This window comes from Larus michahellis, chromosome 4 (assembly GCF_964199755.1).
Source record: "Larus michahellis chromosome 4, bLarMic1.1, whole genome shotgun sequence".
Classification (NCBI taxonomy): Eukaryota; Metazoa; Chordata; class Aves; order Charadriiformes; family Laridae; genus Larus; species Larus michahellis.
Genome location: NC_133899.1, coordinates 49,267,321 through 49,289,877, shown reverse-complemented (window position 1 = coordinate 49,289,877; position 22,557 = coordinate 49,267,321). Strand labels below are relative to the sequence as shown.

Below are 22,557 nucleotides of genomic sequence, written 5' to 3'. Positions count from 1 at the left end.
TAAGACTTTGCTTATCACCAACATGCTGCTCCTCGAGCTGAATTCACCTGTGCCTGCAGCTCTAGGGGCCAGGAATCCAACTGAATTCTCAGTCATGTATTGCCTCCCAGTCAGGACATATATTACCTGGTTCAAGAACAAGCAGTTATTCTGAGAGTATATTGTGAAAACCACTTCTTCAGATTCCTTTGATTTGTCGCCCTTTCCACTTGAATCTGCATTGCAGATAAATGTGTTGAATACTTCCTATACATTAGGAAGGGAGGAGAGGGGCTCAGAAGGCTACATAGGAAGGGGAAAAGAAAGAGGAGAGATCATATTTGACATATATTCTGTTGAATAGAAGTTGCTTGTTTGGGCTTGGCTGGTGTATAAAAATGATTAAGTGGCAGCATGGATTTTTGTTTCTAGGAATACAAAGACTTGATTTTACGCTTGTTAGAAACTTTTGGCAGGAGTGTAGAAGACCTGAAGCAGCAGAAAAAGCACATATGTTCTCAGAAACTGTAGCCTTCTGTTGTTGTTTGACCTGTGATGAATTTTGGGAAGTTAATGGAGCAAACGATAGAAATAGAAACGTATGTTTATGTAGCAGCTGCCAGGGGTAGTTGTGAGAGGAGGCTTCAGTGTTGTAGTTTTCTTTCTGTGCAGGCAATTTTCCGGAGCACGGTCAGTCCTCTATCACAAAAAAAAAAAGTAACTTGGAGTATGGATCTTGTATTCTTGTATTCATTAAGAAGCTCATTAATTTGGTTTAGAGTGCTATTGTTTGGTTTAGTTCAACAGTTCAGTAGATCCCAGTGTGTCAGAGGTGTTGTGGTGAGAAGTGGTTTTGGGCATCTCGCAACGTCTGGAAGATTAGCTTTGCATGGAGATAAATGCAGGAAGCATTTTGTGATTACCCTAATTGAACAAAGTTATTGAATTTAAGGTGGCAGTGTGTTCATGTATTCCTGTCACTGTATTTTTTAGATGTATTTCTGAACCACGACTGTTACATTCAATCAGTTTGACAAGAATGTGTTGACATAGGAGGGTTTAGTACCAAGGACTACCCTACCTTTTGCTACAAGTAAAACCACAAAAAAAAAAAGGGAAAAAAACCCTTAAAAAGCTGCACCATGACAAAAAAGAGAGAAGACGCATGAACAAGCTTGAATGGAAGAATTTTTTAATCTGTTTCAGAAATGTGTCATTTTTTCTTCTAAGGCCATGTAAAAGATGCGTACCTCTACCCTAGAAGTATGTGTATACGTTTAAAAAAGTACGGAGCTGACAGTAAAGACAGCCTTACGTCCTCCGATGTCAGTCAGTGTTCCACAGGTGTACTTCCTATGTGGGAAGATTTGTTCTTTTTAATGTAGAAATTGCATTGAGGCACACACAGAGTTTGTCTCCTACTATTATTGAAATATAACTTGCAGAATCTTATGATGTGACTTTATTTTTCTTTTAAAAATCCTAGTGTACAAATCTATTGATTTCAGTAGACAAGCCACATTTCTATGTCAAAAATTAGTCTCCTGTGTTTTTTGTGTAGTCGATGCTGGTCCTAGGTGTCCTGGAAATAAATAAGACAGGTTGTTTGTGCCAGAAAGATTAATTGTTCCACTCTATCCAGTGGAGAAAGAAACAACTAAGTCTGTACCATAGTTTTAGTGTACATCAGTCTTCCGGCAACGAGACTTGAATTGTGAGCGGTTTTGCCCTCTCCCACAAAAGACAGTCCTATGCTTTGACTGCAGGTGGCGGTACAAGATAGCATCAACTCTAACAATATCTACGAAGTAGTGGGAATGTATACAAAGTCTTACTTAACACAGTCCCTTTGAATTTGCAGTGTTTCATGTGACTGTGTGCATAGACCTATAAACCAATCTGGTTTAAAAATAGCTCTTGGCATCTTCCAAAACAATAGCTTTACCGTTATTGCGAAGATGGCTTTTTTTTATTTTACTTTGATATGTACCATAACTGTGCTTATGAATCTGTTTAAACAATTGATTTGCCCTTGCAAAAAAAGTCTTTCTTTGTGAGATTAACTTCTTCCTATGAGAAGAGCTCCTGTAAAACAGGAGTGGACCACAGGCTCCCACCAGGAAGATCTTGCTCGATACCTTTTACTTTGAGTTAGCTGCTAAATGTTCAGAGAGGAGCAGCCAGCATCTAAGTATCAGACAGTCTGTTCTGAGGTATGGGTTGCTCCCTTCATCTTACAGTTTTTAAAGCACAGTATTTAAAAGTGTTGATATTTAAACTATTTTATTGCTTATTGTTTAGTTAACCCATTAAAATATTTTTATTTGCATGATATGATGCTAGGTATGTTGTTGTTGATATGTAGCGGTTAATGATGTCATGCCAGAGTAAGCTGGAACAAAAAATTCATCCTCCTTCAAATACATAAAAGCTTTTTGACTGCAATACAAAGATAGTTCTTTCACTGCACTTAATGTTTTGATTGTCCCATTATCAAACCATTTCCCACCCTTTCTTGATTCTCCAGAAACTCAGCTGCTTACTGTTCACCATCAAACCCTACAGATTCCCATACCGTTTCTTCCTGTGCAGCTGTCTCCTTTTTTAAAATGCAAAAACTTTCACAAGTTTGATTTCTTCTGTGTTCCTTTTCATTTGTTACGTTGCTTTTCATAGTCCCCTAGGTAATGTGTTCATTTTGCACAGTGTTAGGATTCATGATAATGTTTTTAACTTACATGAATCTCTGTGGATGATCTTTTTTTAGTTGTACTTCTGAAATAAAAGCAGCAATGACTGCTAAAGTAGTGATTTGTTTGCTTCCTATATGGGTGAAGAAACCAATAAAGCATTGCAAATTTTAACTTTTCTCTGTTTAAAGCTCATGCTGCAAGGTTATTTGTCTAACATTAATTTTTAGTTTCATTTATAAGTGAGTTTACAGTATGTTTTAAGTCTCTTCATAGTATGCGAAAGTTTCTACTAGCTTTCTTTTGTAAATTAGGTTATAAATAGCTTTTGTAAATGCTTATCCCAGAATGTTGGCCCAAAACAGACTTAGATTCGGAAAAGGTAGGAGGAAGAAGTTGGCCATCTGCATTTTTATTGGAAAGATTCTTGTACTACATAGTGAATTGTTGTATATTTATATTTGAGTGAAAGTGTTGTAATTATTGTATTTGCTTTGGATCATGCAGTTTAACTCTAGGTGAAGTATCTGCCTCCAGTAGTGTAGGCTGTCCTGGCTGTATCATGGCTCAGTTACGCTTTTGTTTTTTATTACTTCAGTATCTTGAAATTATCCCTTACCCTGGTAAGGGACAGATGAGAGAAAGCTATAGATTGTACAAAGGACAATCTTGTCAGCTGGAACGAACACTTTACTTGAGGATCTTGCCATTTGGCATATACCCCGTTGGCTAATGTGGACCTTCCACTCTCTGTCCAGTTCTGGGTGGATGGGGCAGAGCAGGGGGAGTTAAAGTGATGGAGCCATTCCAGAAAAGCTCACATGGCGTGAAATCAAAGTTCCTGTGTTTGCAACACTGGTTTGTCCAGCTGGGTTGTACGTACTGAAGAAGGTAATAGGGCAACGGATTCACAGAACAGCCAGAAGAAAAAGATCACCCTGTGTTTACTTGCACTGTTTCTGTTCAAATCGGATGTCGAGCCCAAGAAATGTGCTGTTCCAAAACTGGGCCATTTTCCTGTTCGGTTTTTTTCCTTTCTAATTTATATATCTTCCTAATTCTAAACCATCACATGAATTTCTGGTAAGGATGATATGTAAATCTCATCTCTGCTGGGTAAATACTTGATTGTGAAGGGCAAAAATAAAAAAAAATAAAAATTAAAAAGAAATCTAGGCAAAATGAGAGGTCAGCAGGGATATTATTCTTTTACTCTCAGCTCTGCTATCAGTTGTGTAGCAACTGGCATAAGGCATTGTTTATCAAAAGGCAAGTAGTCCATGCCTGGTCTTTTTGCGGTGTGGGGAGATGTTGCGTATTTGCTTATTTTAAACCAGTCTAAGATTGTTTTCCATTTCCACATGTTAGTAATGATTTGACTTTTAAAATTTGATCCTGTGGGAAGGTACCTGAGCTGCGTATTTGGGAATGAGGGGAAATCTGAACAAGAATATTGATTGTTATTTTACTTGTAGGTAACAGCTGTGCCACTGGAGTTCTACTGCAATGACCGAAGTGCAGAATACGAGCGCAGGGCACTAAAGGAAGGAGGAAGTCTTGAAGCAAAGCAGTGTGTACTCAGTGGATCCCCTGAGCTAGCAGCTGAGTGGCTGAAGCAATGCTCCCAGTTCTTCCCAGAGCATCCAGGAGGGCTGCTAGGGATCAGGCCTCAGAACGGCTGGTCTTTTATCAGGATACCAGGTGAGTTTGAGGTTGTCATGGAACAGAGATGAGATAAATAAGGACATCTGCTCCTCAGTAGTAATTATGCTTGGTTGTGGGCTTTTTGAGGGGCAGGGGTAGTTGGTTGGTTTTTGTCCTGAGTGAAAGTTAACCCTGGTATCTTAAAATACAGTGTGATTTCACATCCTCTGTCTGGAGTAAAGCTGTCGATGGATACTGAACAAGTCTAATACAAACTTTTCTAATGCTTACAAACCTCTCTTAGCATGTCTGTTCTCCAAATGACTGTAAAAAGATGTATTTGCTTACTAAAGCACAGTCTACTCTCACAACCAAATACCGTTTTGAGGTTGGAGATGCAAAGATTGCAGGAAAAGTGACAGTTGTACATTGTGTCCTAGTGTGTTGGAAGACCTTTGTATTGACCTAAGAGGTCTTTTGTTGGTTTTCCTAGTGAAAAGATAAACATTACTTGTAGCAGTCTACTATAAGAAGGATGGATTTGGGGACCAAATTTATAGGAAATTGGCCTGGGAAACAAGGCATGAGGGATTTACTGAGTTTCAGTTGGAATAAAGAAGACTTATTCATATTTCCTGGTAAAGTGGGGAAAAAGGTACTAGTGTACTAGTAAAGTAAACATGCTTAATTTTTTCCTAGAATTATACTGAAATAATCTAAGATTTGATAGAATTTCATTGCTCATACTGCGGTGACTTTCATGGGCCAGATGCAGTCTAGCTGTCGGAAGATGGTCTTGAGCAGTGAGCAGAGTTCTGCAGAAAGTACTAGAGATCTGAGAGATAGCCAAGAGGAAAAACAGCTTACACTGCCAGATGCTAAGTTATTCCCAGACCCTTTTGGGTCAAGGATGTTTGGCAGGGGAAGTTAGTACAGTAAAAGGAAAATGGCCTTTTGCTTGCTACAGTCCAGTTTAAGAATGTACTTCATAAGTACTTGGAGTCATATGAAGCACATGTATGTGTACTTATGTCATGGAGAAACCATTTTTCATGAGCTTGCACTATATTAATGTTCAGTGACAGTTGATGATTTTATAGTTTTTTCAGGAAGTCATTGAATTGTTCATCAATTTTTTGGAAACAGGAAAATGAATTGCTGTAGCAGAAAGGAGGGAAATAGTGAAGGGATTAATTAAGGTAGAAGGCATAGATAGAGAAATGAAAAGTAGTCGATGTAGATAGAATAGGGAGAGGCCTGCATTCTCTTGAAAAGACTGCCGTTTTAAGCCAATGACTTTGAGGAGTAAAGATGGGGTACAAGAACCATAAAGGAGTGAGTGAATAGGTGCAAGGTTAGAAAAATTGTTGTCAAAGCACAACAAAGAATTTGTTTGAGAAGTTGAGAAGGTGGTTGGGATGAGCGTGTTACGTGAAGCTGGCTTAATTTAGGAGGTCTTGGAGCTAAGAGTGGATTAAAAAAAAACATTTGTTCCATACAGCTGTGTTTTAATTAGTAGTAAGGTGACATTCAAACCTAAACTTATTCAAAGGGGAGAGGGCACATACCACAACAGAACAGCTGTGTTTATACGCGCAGGAGCAGGCATAGTGCATTGCAGAAAGTGACTGATGTGCTGAAGAAGCGTTTATGAGGCTGAAGTCTATCAAGTGTCAAGTGCAACAGTAGGTGTGAAGGTCTGTGGTAAATAGGCGAGAAGAAGAAAAGGGGATACCTTTCTCTCCTAACCCTGATCTATCCTCTCACAGATTCAGCGTTCCCAGTACCCTGGCAGCAGGCTCAGCTGCGATCACTGTGGGAATCTCTTGAGGCTTTTCCTGTTCTTTGAAAGAAAAATGGTCCTGGATTAAATGGCAGGAAGTGTCTGAGTCCTTTTAGCATCGATAAAAAGCACCGGCCCCACTGGCTGTTTACTGTGAGAGCCAGCTAGCTCCTCACTGACCCCATTGTGCCGTGCAGACTGTCGGGAGGGGAACCAGGGGTGTCAACTGGAACCCAGACTTTATCTCTCTTTCCTCTGCTTTTTACATGTCCAGAGGCGCTTTTTCTCGTTCTCCAGAGAGTGGTGAGCCCAGCTACAGTCATCTGCCAGAGCTCCTGACTGGGGTTATTTTGAGTCATAATAATTTGTAACTATTCTTCCCAGGCCATAGGATCCCACTGTATCCCCCTGTAGATAATTTACATCCATATCCCTGCATGGCTGGAGGCAGGGACATTTTTTTCAGACTGAAAGCCATACAATATGATTTTACGGTTACTTTCTTTTTGGTCTGGTTCTGTTTTCTTGCTTATTTCATACAGTGATGAAGAACCCAAAAATTACATCTTGGGGAGAGTTCATTGACGTGCAGTCCAGGATCTCTATCTCCTGGCTGGCTTATAATGTTGAAAGTTTCTTTGATGCTATTAAAAAAAAAAATAAAATCAGAAATTGTCACTGGAAGTTTTCACCAGTAATTTGCAATTCTACATTTTCCATTTTTAATTTTGAAAATCCCATTTTAAAAAGAGGGAACCTTCTTCCCCAAGGTAAAAGGGAATGAAAAATAGAAGTGAGAGAAACTAGAGGTGGAAGACACTTCCCCCCCCCCCCCCCCCCCCCCCCTTTGGAATAGTTGTGTTTTCTGAAGATGGCATGAATAAAGAATTACATTTTCTGTTACTGCTTTCTGTAAGATGTCCTTGGAAGCGCTAGGTGGCAGACTTTAAGCATGCAAAAATATTTGATCTTGGAAAACACAATGGTATCAAGATAGCAGGCTTAGAGATGCCATGTTAAAGTCAAATGGTTTTGTCTTCCAGAGGTGATCAATCTTCTGTTGTTAGTTCTGTTCTGCTTTCCTAAAAAAATCCCAACAACCAAAACCCAAAACTTTCTCTACAGTGCAGTCTGCTCTGATGCTGAGATATTGGACAAATGATGAACTGCTAACAAGTTGCTAACTTTTCAGGCTGTAAGACCATCTGCAAATAAGTTCTTTACTTGTAATTTGAATTTTATTGCTATTTAAAAATAGTAACTTACACAATGGAGACCTAAGGAGCCAGCAGCAAAGGACATGCATCATTTCCAGTTACCAAAACATAATTCTACCTATTCATGCCTGTGTGAGAAAAGTAGTAGCGTTTTGCTTTTGGAAACTTTCTAATATGTTAATCTGAGCCAGCTGAGACTGACTTTTGAACAGACCCTGTTTGTTCTCTGTTTCCTGCCAGTCAGATGGCTTTTGGTTAATAATCATATTAGTTTGTCGTGTATATCTAGACTTTTCATGTTGCTTCACTCAATTTAATTCAGTCCGAAATAGCAAGCTGACCAATTAGAGTAAAAGCAGATAGTCATGGCTGTATGGATTTAACAGAAAGAATAACATTTTTTATAAAGAGTAAACATTGCTACTGTGCAGTTTTTGACATACATGTATTTTAAAACAAGATAACCGTAAGTCATTTCCATTTTTACTTAATTGCCTAGGTTCAAAGTTTGGTTTTCCTTAGAAGAATGCATGAAACTATTAACTATTTGTATGTAATTGAGACCAAGTTCTGTTCTAGAGATGAATGTGTCATTATGCAGTATGTTGCACTTCGAACAAATGCCAGCCTGTGCTGTGGTCTTGAGTTTTCCTTACAGTATCTCCTTGGCTTTACTCTCTAGTTGATGGATCGCTAAGGTAGTTGCTAGCGATTCAAGCAATGATGTGGCGCTTGCTCCTGGCAAAGCAACAAGATAACCATCAAAAAGGAGAGCAAATTAGAGAAAAACAATGACTATCTAGATAGGCAGACAAGCAAGAAAGAGCAGAACTCTCTTGTCTTGGATTCTTAGCTAGTGAATTGCAGGAGCATGGCTCTAAAGTTACCAAAGGAGGGAGGGCTCACAGCATTGGCTTATAGTGCAAATAGAATAGCTAATAAGCGATATTGACAACTCAGTTTTTTGAATTTCAGAAAGCAGATGTTGGCTGCATCTTCTGATGTCCTAATGTAGATTCCACTAATTCCAGCACTAAGTCCATTATTTATATTTAAGCTAAAGGATATTTTTGAAAGAGATCTTGACTGAAACACTAACGTGATGCAGAATCCACCATTTTTCTGGATAAAAGTGTTGCTGACTACTTTTGCTTCACTATTGAAAGGATAAGAGGGGGAAGCATGCCTTGTTTTTACAGTTTTAACAAATAACTGGATACTGTGCCTTTCTCTGCTAGTGTAAAGTTCTCATCTGTTGTTAAAAAACTTTGTCCAAAAGAAGAACCTTAAGTTCTTCTTAATAGTGCCAATTGCTATTTGAAAAAATTAAATGGATCAAGTTTCTGAACGCCCTGGACACTGCAGGAAAAGTTTTTTAACACACTGAAACCTTGGAGATTTTTCCTGAATGCTTTCTGGTTTTTACAACCTTTCTGAAAAGTGTAGAAAACCTAGGCATGTTATTTCAAAATGATCTTTTGAATTCAGTGTAGTACAACTGAATAGTAGTTTGCTTTTCTTGGCAAACCCCTGGCTGTATGTGCAAGAATCAAATTTAGGTCTCTGTGGTACTTCACTGCACTCGGGTACTCATGGGCTGCGTTGCCTGCCATGCTTTTAAGATCTTTTTAGGAGTGCTGTTGTGTGATCTGTATTCCTCTGTTCCACTAGCATGAACTTGTTTTTAGCTATATTAAAATGCATGGTGCTGAGATGAATTAATTAATTTTTGTATACACCTTCTTGGGTTTTTTTCAATTGGGGTATCATGCGAGACAGTTAACTGCCTTACAGAAAGCTGGATTTTCTTCAGCCCATGAGTTAATTCATTCTGTGCAACACGAAGTATGCAGAAGTGTTACCTGCTAGACACTAGAGAATGGTACCTGCTAGACATGTTGAAAATATTTGGGTTCTGTACTAGCCTGCACCATCTGCAGTTGTCAACTTTCCGTTTTGGCTGTAAACCTAAATTCAGACTTCCCAAAGAATAAGGAATCATCAGTGGCCTTTCCAACAGATAATTTTTTTGGAAGAAAATGTCTCTTCATCCTCTTTCAACAGTCATGTATTGTTTACTGAAGTTTATGTACAGAATGTACAAACAGGAAGATCGCCTTCCTGAAAAATACTTCATGAGCAATGCTGAAATAGAGAGGACATGAAGTATAAAATCTGAAGTGACTTAAAAGATCGCAATCTGGAAACATTTCTTAAACAAAACAAAACAAAAAAAAAAAAACCACCAAAAAGCAGAGCGCAGGGAAGAAAAAGAAAAAAAGAAAAGTTAAGGCAGTGCTGTGAAGGGGCTGTTATTTTACAGTGACCTAGAGAACTTCTTCACTTTCTGTGTTGCTAAGGGGTTTGATCTTGAAACTAGATCTGTGGAAGATAAGTCTAAAGCTCAACAGCAGGTAGCAGCAAATGTCCAAAGGACAGCATTTTAACGTGACAAGTGGAGCAAAGACTTCTTCAACTATCAAGGCACGTTGTGGTTGTTGATCTGGTCAGAATGAATCCTTAGATGAGGGAAATGGCTGTCCAAAAAAGGACTGAGTCTATACTCATGAGGAGATCAATCTGTGATTCATATACTCCTGTCCCAGCAAACAAAAGTTATTGTTAGCAGTGCGATTGTAAGTGTCATCCAGAAGGGATGTTGCAGTTTCTTCCATCACAACTCATTACTTTAGGGATTATAATGCAGTTGAAGTGCTAGGAAAGCTCAGCAGTTAACTTGTTCCACGTAGCTGTCTTGGTTTTATTAGTTACCTGCGTTTCTTCCATTTCTTTTTAGACAAAGAGAGTCTGATCACTGACAGTGGAAAACTTCATGCTCTTGATCTACTGTTGACACGGCTGAAATCTCAAGGGCACAGAGTTCTCATCTACTCCCAGATGACACGGATGATTGACTTACTCGAGGTAGGAAAGCTATAGCCTACAGAAGACAAATTCTGAAGATACAGATTTAGCAACCATGTTTTGGAGAAAATACTGTAATTTGATGCAGCAAACCTGACGTAAAATTACTATACTGAAGGATGAGAATGTAAGAGGTGCCATACAAAGTTATACTGAAGGTCCAGCCTAGTGTTATGCTTCCACCAGTGTACAACAGCAAATGGTATGGGGAAAATGTATAAAAATAGTGATACTTCACAATTAGTCCCTCAGTGTCCAGCAGTTTGAAACTCAAGGCCTTTGAGTCAGATGTGCCTTCTGTATATTCACTAATCCTAAATGGATTCTTCTTCCATGAAATTGTTCAGTTGCGTCTTGAGTCTGTAAACTTTTATCATTTGTGCTGCCCTGTGGCAAGGGGTTGCATGGCTTAATTATCCTCTTTTGCTGGTTTCAAACTGCTTCCTCCTGTATTTGTTTGATGCCCATGTGTCTTTTTATTGGAAGGAAGAGGAAGAACAGTGATTAATTTTACATTATGTTGCTTGTAATTTCAAAGACTTTTACTGTTTTCCTCTGTCATCTCATTCATGTGCAGAAGTTTGGTAGACATTAATAAGGCATATACAATGGGAAAGAAATTAGGAACTAAGTCATTACTCATTATTTAAATACACTCAGTCTGCCTCAGAAGAAAAAAAGCAAAAACAAAACAGTATTTGATTAGCAACCATGCCTCTAAAGAGACAGTATCAGGAGAGCTATTAATTTCGTTTCCTAACGTTTAGAAATAAATACTTTCATTATTCTGGGCTTCTGTTGAAGACAGCAAATTTTGAGGTTTTGGCTGGATCTGAAAAAAAAAAAAGGAATATTTTGTGTCACAATGCTTCTGTCCCTTATCAGTGAAGGATTAGTAGTAATAACTTTTATGACTATCTAATTCTGAGTAAGAAAATAGGAGACTTAATGTATGTTAGTTTCAAAGAGGCAATCCTGGTAAAGTTTTCTGATTATGAATACATAGTAGGTGGGAAGATATTTGCATTTGGCAGTATAATTTCAGTACTGCTAAAACATTGAGATCCTGTGATCCTTCAGCTGTTAGTCCTAGGTGTACATGGGCTCCCACAGCAGTGTTTGACTTGGGATCCTGTCTTCTCCACATAAAATGAAGAGAAAAAGTGAGAAGCCCAACTCAGTAGCTGCCTAAATCATAAGTCCTGTATAAGCAGGAGTGCATTTTAAGGTCAGCAGTTAATAGTTCAATAACAAATCACAGGCTGCATTTTGGTTTTGCTGCTGTGAGGAAAAACAGAACTTGCATGGTTGCAATTCTGTATTTTGGCTGTTTGCCCAGCATTGCTTCATATGCCTCTTTTTTGGCAAGCCTTGGACGTGGTGCAGGTTTGTTGACACCCTGCGTTACACTATGAAGCTCATAAAGCTGAGCATTTAGTGCTTCTGTCTTTTCTGTTAGCATTACATTTTAAAGGCTTGGGAGCACACCAGTTTGCTATTCCACCTCCTAAATGCTCAACTCCACTTACTGGGTTTTATTACCCAAATAAGCCACCTACCCAAGTCCTCTGTTTTTCTTTCTCCCCACCCATATAACAGAAGCTGGAGTTAAGCAAGCTAAAATTGTAAGAAAATCCATACAAAAGTTGTGTAGCAGTAGGTATTTATTTTTTTTCCTGACCTAAGATAGCAAAATACATCTCCTCTGCCTACTTGAATATGAAAGAACATAAGATGTCCTATTTCTTTTAACAGTGTTTTGACTGTGTCAGTATAACTGCTATGATATCTTACTAACTTAATCTATGCAGGACAGAGAGCACAAAACACATTGTTTACAAAGTTATAAAACCATGTTTCTTCGATTCAGCTTCAGCTGAGGAACTGCTGCTTAATTCAGACATTATAAAATAGCAGACATAAATACAAAGAAGGAGGAAAATAATTTTCCAGGGATAAAGTATAATTGCAGTACTGTTACGTCATGCAGATGTGTATTTCATACTTTTTAAGATTGTCATGTTTGTTTTTCTCAATGTGATTGCTATATGGAAGAGTAATTAATCATTCATGATTTCAGTAGGAATCACTTTACGTTCATGTGATGAGGGCTCAAATTATATTCTGCATGAAGTAAAATGTCTTAGTTATGTTCTATCAAAAGTTTATTAGTTGTGTTAAAACATAAGAGTACTCAGTTTGGACTATGAAATAACATGAAGGAAAAACATTTCATGGTTTTTGAGAAAGTATCAGTGTCGAAGGCCAGAAGAGCACTGATTTTAGGAGCACTGCATTCTTACCATACTCGAGTCATTGTGTGTTGTTCGTTTCCTGTGTAGGTATTCTGTTACCAAGGCCACTTTCATTATTTTTCCTGGCTTGGTGACCCCCTAGACTAAACAAGATTTGCAGGTGGATTTTTCAAGCAGGTCTAGTATAAGTATCTCTGTAAGAGATTAAAGCCTCCCCATGAGGCTTCCCCCATATTCCCCCACCCCATCACTCCTTGTGGGAGGAAGAAAAATGAGCAGTCATCAAGTGCCTTCCACAATTATAGTAGAGACCAAGGTTTGGGTTTTGTTTGTTTGTGGGGTTTTTTTAATAGCTAAAAATGTGCCATTTCTGCAAGTGATCAAGGCACTAAACTGCTGACAAGTGTAGTATAAGTTGCAATTTTTTTTCCTCTTTTTTCTTCTGAATTGAAAGAGTGTACCGTTAATATTTGGAAAAATACTGGATAAAAACAGTTCACAAAAAAGGATATTTCACGTGAGCACTGTTACACTACTGTGAAGTATCCTTCTTGATCAAAGGAAGGTGGATAGAGGTAGACCAGAACCTTTTAAGCAGTGTTGAAGAGATGATTAGCTAAAGGCTAATGTACTGAGCTAGTTTGTGGGGCGTGGGGAAACAACCCATGATTGACAATATTACAGGTAAAGAATAGCTTATTTTGTAATTTGTGCCTTAGTGCACACGTCTAAGGTCTGTGATAAGGATAAATGCACCTGATGGAATGGAAGAAGTTGTTTTCTGTTTGTGCTGAAGTTTGTTTAGAAGAGAGTAATGAAGAGATGGCTAATAGTGAGATGAGGGAAAACTAAATCAAGATGTTAAAAGGTTGAATCATCATAAAGGCAGATAAAGACGGTAACAAAGAAATGGAAGGAAAAGGCCCTCATGATAACAGAAAAAGGTTTGATCAAATCTTGAGAAAAGGTCACATAGTGCCTAATTGACAACTGTGTCTCTCTGCTTTTAGTTGGTAACAGAAACCTGCCATGGAAATGGAATAAATCTATAGTAAATGAGGGGTTAAGTGTCTGTATGGCGAAGTAGCTGTTCTCTGCTTTAAACTTATATTGTTGTACTCTAGAACTCACGCTAGCCATGAGCTCTGTTTTGTAGAGGTAGACCAAGCGTGACTTGGGCTGTTTCCATGTTGTTTATTTTATTTTATTTACCTATTTTTCTCTTTCATCTGCCATATATTGAAGTTTCTTTCCAGTACAGCAGTCTTTTTCCCAGGTTCCTTATAGTATGGCAGCTCTTTCACCTTTTCTGCAGTAGTAAGTAGAACAAAAAAGGAGGAGGAGCCCCGAAGGATAGATAGGTGAAAAGAAGAACTGGGCATGACTGTCAGAAGGTTCATGAGAGTGCAAGCACTGCCACGTCTTCTCTCAGCACATCAGTTCTGTGTCTGCTGAACACTGCAGCTTGAACAGGATGAATCCAATAGTTCTTGCTGCTAAAGCACCATCTGTTTCCTTTCTGTCTTCGTTTGCAGTCACAACATCTCAGAAAGACACATGCAGCAGTAGGGTTAAATTTAATGAATGTAACCAGTAGGAGTTGCGTCTCTTCAGCCAAGGATCACATTGTTAAAATATGAGTGGGTATCTCTCCAGAGAAACTCTATGGATATCTGTATAGCCTGAAGATCTTTCTATGTAATTCAGATTTTATTCATAGTTGGCACAGGTATCAGAAAATGCCGACTACCTTGGAGCATGAAAAATGTCTCTCATTGGAAAAATGAGGAACCTACAGCATTCCTGGTTGATGCCATTTGGTTGCGTCCCAGGCAATGGTTTCAGTTCTGCTGCTTGGCACGAGCTGTGGGCTGACACAGCAGTGTAATGTTCAAAGTGTTCTTGTAGGCAGTGAGATTCACAGGCGCTTTACTAGGGAGATAAAGCGTCGACAAACGTTTAGTGTACCATACCGAGTTTTTCAAACCACTAGTCAAATGGTTTAAAATGAACAGCAGGCAGATACAGTTGGTTTGTTAGGAAAGGTTTGCTTATACAGCTCGGGATTTAGTAAAAATTTAGACTTTGTGAAAGCAAAATTTGTATTTTAGTGATTTTTATTTACCTATTTATTTATAACAAAAGAGCATGTCCCATAACATTGTCTGCAATGCAGCAAATGCATCCCCAACTCTGGACTGACATTGTCATTTATGTCTTATATGAAATGCAGAAACTGACACTTGATTGAGTAGCTTTAATTTCTGAATTTCTATTATTTTAAAGTATTGCTTACATAAGATTGCTTGTAGCACATTTGTTGGTGGCATTTAAGGATTTTTTTTTTAATTTTTTTTTTTTTCAAGTACCATTTCTGCTTGTATTGTTTCTTCTGGAAAAATCAAGTCTGAATGGTTTCAAGAGCAAATATATTTTTCTGATATGTGTTCTTTGCAGGAATACATGGTTTATAGGAAACATACCTACATGAGATTGGACGGTTCTTCAAAAATTTCTGAACGAAGGGACATGGTAGCAGATTTTCAGAACAGGTAATGTATTTTGCATGGTGTTTCTAGGTGGTAAATTGTGTGTACATAGAGAGTTGTTATAAGATGTAATGGAAATAAATTAAATTTGCACTTAAATTATCTTTCCTGATATCAAGTGGACCTCATTTATCTGGAACAGTTTCTAGGTGGTTTCCTGACCAGGAGTCACTGATGTTGATATTGAAACCAGTTGTATTTAGGAATTTGTCATCTGTGAAACAGTCTTGGAAGCAATTTTAGTGTACCCACCAATTGTGCTTTTTACTGTTCTAAATACGCTATTGCTTATAAAGAAGCTCAGTAGAAAGCCAGCAAATGTTTGTTCGTTATTATATGCTCTGACAATTGACACTGTGAAGATGAGACTGAAAATCTTGCATATGCTAGAGCTTTGAAAGTGACCTAGTTTTCTGCAAAACAAACTATTTAAACAGGTTTTATTAAGAAGCATTAAACTAATATACAGGTGGTAAAATGGGGATTTGATTAGATAGTAAGATATGCTAACTCTTTTTCATTTAGTAAAACAAAATGGATTCTTACAATTTTTATGAGTACATCAGAAAAGAAGAGTATGTAATCATCTTATTATAAGTTAATATATTTTATTATAACTTTGTCTCCACTAGGGTGCATTATTTATAATGATTGAATTTATGGTTATTAAGTTTCCTTTTAACCATGAGATATGGCTTGGTAGGATGTCATTTTCGTATGGCGTTTTACAGTAAGTTTACCCTTCCTGGGTGTTAGTTTGTAAGGTCACTTTCCTTTTTCAGAGGAGTTAGGTTCATAGATTGTTGTTTATTGCGGGGCGAAAGCAGCATTCTAGAATAGAAAAATATTCCTTGTGTTAGCGGTCCCAAGGTATCATAGCTGAAGATAAGAGAAGAAGCCATATGCAGCCTTTCAGGCCACTGGTTCGTGAGACTTAAAGACCTGAAGGAGTGTGTTGCAATGATGAGTCTTCTAGTGAACTTCTCAGAGCAATAAAACTTGAAAAGAGTGTGTGCCAAACACCTGAAATAAGTGAGAACACCATGCAGTACCTTTCTGCCTGTTTCCACGTGTCAGAAACAGGTTCCTTGCAGGTTATGACATCCTCCTGGAATCCTGACTCTTCTTCCTGTAAGGTCCTTTAACCAAAAGAAGTGAAGAAATTTGGTTTTATTAATGAACAGAGCAACTGAAGAAAAATAATCATTTCGCCAGGAAATCCCTTTGAGATATGGGTCAGCCAGTCTAAACAAGAATTCCTATTAAAATGTTAGTTGAATTCCTCTTATATATGATTTACTTATGAGAAACGTTTCCAGGAAAAAAAAGCCTGAGACTAAACTATCCTGCAGGATATCCTAACAAGGTGCTGAAAATATACGGCTATGGAATGATAATTTGTTCCTGTAGTATGTGGCACTGTCCATTTTCTTTCCTTCCCATATGGCATTTCCAGAAGCATTTCACAGCTGGATGTTCAGGTTACTGTCTATATGCATGCTCCACTACTGTTACAAGAGAGAAAAGATTTCCTGGCCAAGGGTTGCCTACATTGCTAACAGGCACCTGCTGACTCCTTTGGCTTTGTACCTGCAAGATGAAGTTTAGAGGTTGACAGCACAGCTTCAGTTCTTCCCAGCTGTCCATAGCTCAGGGATGGATTTTTGTACTCCTAGATTTTGGACTGCCAGAAACCTTTCTAATTTTAGAGTTCTTGGTGCTTTTTTTTGGTGTATGTTAATTCATAGTTTTCAGAACGATTTCTGTTGTCTATTGGTAGTTTCTTTAGGTGGGGTGGGGGGAAATCTTACCTTGGACCAGAACGGGTTCTTGTGAGAGTCTGGATTTTATGATACAGCCTTGCCAGGTACTTGTGAATGTCTTGATGTTTGAGTCCTGAGAAAATAGTTCTACTTGACCTTCAAGGATATGGAGAAAAAAAAGCTTAGTTTTTTACATTTGTTGAGTTGTATTAGCATATGCGTAATAGCATGCAATACACCCACATTCCCTCCAGGAAAGGCAAGAAGGACCCTTTAGATTTGATGAGTGGACTTCCAAGGACAGACTGCCTACACATAGTTAATCAAGAAGGAAATGTCCCGTGCTGCTCATTCAGCAAGAGTTTCTGGTGTGTTACTAATTTTTTCATGCACTAGTGTACGGACAGTGTGGTGCCGAAAGGACGTGGCATTGCAGAGTGCTGTCTTTTAAGCAGAGGGCCTTGCTCTGTCACTGTCAAAGTACAGTATGTCAGCCTCTTTGGAGCCCTTACAGGTAATGTCTGCTTTGTTTGCATCAACCTGTTTGCAGATCCGTATGGTGATAATGCTTTTTAAATACTGCTGACCCCCCCAGCAGCACTAGTGAGGTTCACAACCTTAGCAGAAATCCTGGTTTTGCCGTTACCACTTGAGTTTCCATCAGTACTTGGTCATCCTGTGTACAGACCTGTCTCCTTTGTCTTCTGTGTGCTCAGCATTAGAACTGCCATTGAATCTCAACAACTTTTGTCTGACTCCTCAGATTGTAGCTAGGGCTTAATGCACTGCTACTTGTCTAGCGTGCCCCACCTTCCTCAATTACATAAAGGATTATTAGGCTTAGAGGATTATTCCAAGTCAGGTGTTGGGATGCTTCATCTCTCTTTCAGCGGCCAGCATCACTAAATCTGGTGTCAGCAAGTCTAACCCTTGGGGCTTGTATAACTGTATTAGGGTTTGTGAATCTCCCAAGGAGGTGTTCAGACATGGCCTTCCTGAAGTGCGTTGTGGAATGACCATCCATATTCTAGTAGGGCCTTCTATCTGGAGGGGCACGTTCACCAAAGGCAACTTGTTTGTCATCGACTTTTATGCTGTCTGAGGAATCCCATGGAATGTAAATGTAATACAGTTACCACAAACTACAAATGCTCCAAGGTGGGAAGGACAGCATGTGTGCAGTAATAATGGAGTTCACTTACAGACAGTGTGTTTCAAAGAACTTGAAATGAATGCTTTTGTACAGTATCTGATCATTAGTGCTGCCTACATAGTCATCCTTGAAACATTTTATGGTCAATCACAGCTGAATTGTTATGTGACTCTTGAGATGAATCAGTTTATCCTCATTTACTGGTAAATGGACAAAAGAGATTAGAACTTTTAATTTGAATCAGTGACACAATTAGGACTTGAGTTGAAAAGTTCTTAGACTGAAGGACTTCTGTTTGTGCCGGTGGACCCTTGTCCTTTACTAATGTACCTCTATAATTGCCAGCTTGTTTTTATATTAAGATTATTCTTCTTCACCCTCCCCTCCCCCCCGAGTTTTTTGTTCTGTTCAAAGCACAAAATTTAGAACAAAACTTGGATTTATGCAGTTTCAACATTTATTTTTCTTTCTTTATGAATTGACCATTATTAAGGCAAGATTTTCTTTAACATCAATCAGTTCTGTGAAACAATAAATTGTTCTTTGTCCATATGAAATCTGAATTTCCAATGTGGGTGAGATAAACAAACCCTGGTTTGTTTTGGTAGCGATTAATAAGCTGCTATTGCAAATCCAATGTTTGTGTGTTCCAGCAGTCCTGATCTGTAGATTAACTTCTCTCACTCATTCATATGTGGTTTTTTTTTCCTTGACCATGAACTGCACAAAATGTTCTGAAGCGTTCAAGTGATAGAAATAGCCCTGATCACTTTATATAGGTCAAAAAAATTTATATCTGTAGTTATTTCTTGTTCATCATGCACAAAATAAGGGGGTTTTAATCTTTTTCCTCTACAGGAATGATATTTTTGTGTTCCTGTTAAGCACAAGAGCTGGAGGCTTGGGCATTAACCTTACAGCTGCAGATACGGTAGGTGAAGTTCGGTAAAGTAATACAGAATAAAAAAATCATCTTATTGATGTATATATTTATTTGCTTTTCCTGCCTCATCTGCCTCCAGCCACCATTTTCCCCAAGGTGCTCATCTCCTGCCTTCCAGCCTCATGATTTATGTAGGAAAAATGGTCTTTCTGTGTGAATGTTGGCACTCTTTTAGCCATGCCAATCAATATTTTTTTTAGTACCGCCATTCACATCATGAAATTGCATAACCTTGTTTACTTTGCTCATGTTTACAGTGCAGTACTATCTTGATGATAAAGTTGTAGAATATTGGACACTTGGTACACAGTTTTTGGTTGCAGTTGGAAATATCTTCCTTCTCCCCACATACTTCAGTACCGGAGTCTAGAAAGGAGTTAGATGACTGTCGGGGTCTACAGCTGCAAATGCCACTTTCATACAGTGAATGCTGTTTCATGTATGACTGTTTGCTCTTAAGGTTCAGCAGCAAAGGAATCAGTAGAACAGGTATCGGTTACCCTTTTTTTTGGGCACAGAAGAATGAAGCAGTGCCTCTAAAAGTACAAAGTCATTTGTAGTTGAGTATCGGCTAGTCAGGAAGGATACATTTCTTCCCCCCTACTCACCCAAGGTATAAAGGCTCTGGTTTAGGTGAATTGCAAGGATTTGCACTCCGGAGCAGCTGGCACTATTTATTAGGGAAGGAATACTGATCTTCATGAATCATTTATCTCTTCAATAACAGCTATTCTTGTGCTTCTAGCCCAATACCTTGTGTGCATGCAGATTTGACCCCAGGACAGACTGTAGTCACTTAGCCACACAAAACCAAAAATCTCTGAATCAAAAATGTTACATAATTCTTTTTTTTTTTTTCTTAAATACCCTATCGTATCTTGCTGCCACTTGCAAGAAATGGGAAGAAAGCAAAAATCTCTAGGATTTTCAGGGTTTAAAAGTTCTCTCAATTGAAGTTTCAGCAGAGGAGATAGATGGAAGCATAGACATGCACCTGCAAGGTCCTTGCACAAGCATTTTTAGTTCTGTGTTTTTGTAACTTTCTGAATATTTTACCTTGCTCTCTATAAGGCTTTTTTAAAATGTTTTTGTTTTGTATGCTTACTGTGCATAAAGTGGTGTTGGAATGATAGGGCAATATGAATGTTATGTGGCATTTCATTTTTTTGTAGTAAAAGCATTGGAAGTGTTAGACTAGATTAGACTTCATCCAGGTTTGAAAGAAAAAAAAATTGGAGTATCACCTTTCATGTGAAATTCTAATTTGATGGGCTTTTTCTTCTTAAGGTAAGTAACACTAAAATGGGTTTGTGATGTGGTTAGCCTATAACTAATTACATGGCAGTGATTTAATTAGGAATTTTGTACCTCCAAAGCACACTTGTTGAAGAAGATATAAAAGACATTCTGTGGAAGTTGAAACATTCACAGCGTCAATTAGTTTGAATTCATCTGAAATGCAATAGGATTGGGCAAAGCTAAGTTAATACAGCCTGCAGTGGGGCTGTAATTCTGTGGGGTGTATAGCAGAACTTTTATTCTTATCAATATATTGGATTTTTGCTTGTTTAATCACCAGGTGCTCTAAGTGTATGATTTTATTTAATCCTTCCTGTTCTGGTGTTCTTTTGCAGGTGATTTTCTATGACAGTGATTGGAACCCAACAGTAGACCAGCAAGCCATGGACCGGGCACACAGGCTGGGTCAGACAAAACAAGTCACCGTGTACCGGTTGATCTGTAAAGGCACCATTGAGGAGCGCATCTTACAAAGGGCTAAGGAAAAGAGTGAGGTAGGAATAAAGAAATCATGTGGAACAAGAAGTGGTATCAGAAAATACATACCAAAATGAGTAAAGAAACAGAAAAAGTATCTGCAGGGAGAGAGAAGAGAAGCCAAAAGGGAGTGTCTTTGACTAAATAAAAAAATCTGTGTCCCTAACACAGCAGCATTACAGCTGCAGTATATGAACTAGGAAGAAGCTAATTACTTACACTATGACTTCATGAAAACGGTTTCTTATGATGCTGTGGAATCTCAGTGGATCTACTCAGTTCTCAGTGGAACTACTGAGGTTTCTTTAAGACTGGAGCTTCTGTTTTTGCTGTGTCAGGGCTACTGATTCCTCCCAGGTTATACTGTTATACCATAGCTGGATGTTTGGGGTTTTTTGAAAGAAATTTGGAAGGTAATTGTGTGAAAATTATTTGAGGTATGAGGCTTGCCAGAAGATCTCAGTGTCCTGCAGCATCAAGCAGTAAGTCTATTAGAAACTTCAAACCTCGTGACGCTTTATTGGCTAGGAAAAAATTAAGCAGATTCACGTTATTTGGTAGCAGTAGCTATACTATATAAAACATTCATATGTTTTGTGTACTCGGGGTTTCTTTTAGCTTTTGTCTTAATCAGGTGCTCATCATGGTGCTGCAGCAACTGAAGCATCTCCACTGAATGCATTCACGTTTCCGTTGTTGAAACTTACCTGTCTTCTCTAGGATACTGCACTAGAGTCACCTGATAATCAACTTAAAAATAAAGTGTAGTCTTTTTGATGGTGATCCAAATCATCGAAATTGGCTTATGCTAAAGCTTGTTCTCTTTTCCTAAGTTACAATCTTTTGGGGTTTTTTTTTTTGGTTTTTTTTTTTTTTTTTAGTATAGTTGCAGTCATTGAGGTTGAATTAATTGCTTAAACTGAGACGCCAACTCAATGTTAAGATTTAGTTTTCAGTCAAGGAAACTAAAAATGTTATGCCCTTTAAGAATGTGATCTGCATGATTCTCTGTGCAGATTACTTGAAAAATTGGACTGACGGGAGTACTGCTGTATTTTTTCTTCTTGTTCAGCAGTATATTAATACTATTATAATTTCATGTTTATTACATGGTGCTGTAGAAGCACGACTTTGTGCGAGGGCTGGCAATTTCCTGCTTTCTAGCTCGGTTGTTTCTCGTATTTTATACTTTATTAAAAGCTTCCCTGAAATTTTCCTACTACCTTTGGTATGATAGAGAAGTCACTTCTGACTTGGGCAGATGCACTGGCATCTTTTTTTGGCTGGCTTTCAGTGCAGGGTAGCGAGAATGGTTCATGGCTGCTTTGAGTAATTTTTCCCTTTTTTCTCTCTTTGTTTTATTCCTTCTAGATCCAACGAATGGTGATTTCAGGTGGCAATTTCAAACCTGACACCTTGAAGCCAAAAGAGGTGGTCAGCCTTCTGCTGGATGATGAAGAACTAGAAAAGAAACGTATGTGAAATCCGTGTTGCAGCGTTTTCCCCATCTTCCACTTCATTAGCTTATGAAATCTGTGTTTTTATCTCTACAAACACATGTATTGCTGATAACAACTTCTGTTTCCTGGCTCTTTTTGTATTGCCAACTCTTGTTAGTACAAGCTGGTTTCATATCACTGCTGAGCTGAGAGATGAAGTTGTGTGAGAGACAGGATGATGTGATAAAGTTTTTATTGGCACTCATTCAGAATCATTGCATTGTTCCTGAATGACAAAGCTTTGACAAGAATTATGTAGGTCATGACAAGAAAAGTTTTAGTAAAAATGCTATATTTTGTCATACTTTTGAAGCTATATTAGAGGTATATGCTTTTATGTTGCTTGAAAGAAGAATTTCACTGTAAGGCTTTTTAGTAATT

The 22,557-nt window shown here is 38.3% G+C and overlaps 1 protein-coding gene across 2 annotated transcripts in view; it reads left to right on the top strand.

Moving 5' to 3' along the window:
- The window catches only part of INO80 (INO80 complex ATPase subunit), a 68,920-nt gene that overhangs the window by 40,743 nt on the left and 5,620 nt on the right, over positions 1 to 22,557 (top strand). For both annotated transcript variants that reach the window (XM_074584576.1, XM_074584577.1), the window contains exons 26-31: positions 4,145 to 4,370; positions 10,111 to 10,238; positions 14,951 to 15,045; positions 18,817 to 18,889; positions 20,536 to 20,694; positions 22,049 to 22,151. In XM_074584576.1, coding sequence (XP_074440677.1) covers positions 4,145 to 4,370; positions 10,111 to 10,238; positions 14,951 to 15,045; positions 18,817 to 18,889; positions 20,536 to 20,694; positions 22,049 to 22,151 — 784 coding nt within the window. The remainder of the gene's footprint in view (positions 1 to 4,144; positions 4,371 to 10,110; positions 10,239 to 14,950; positions 15,046 to 18,816; positions 18,890 to 20,535; positions 20,695 to 22,048; positions 22,152 to 22,557) is intronic.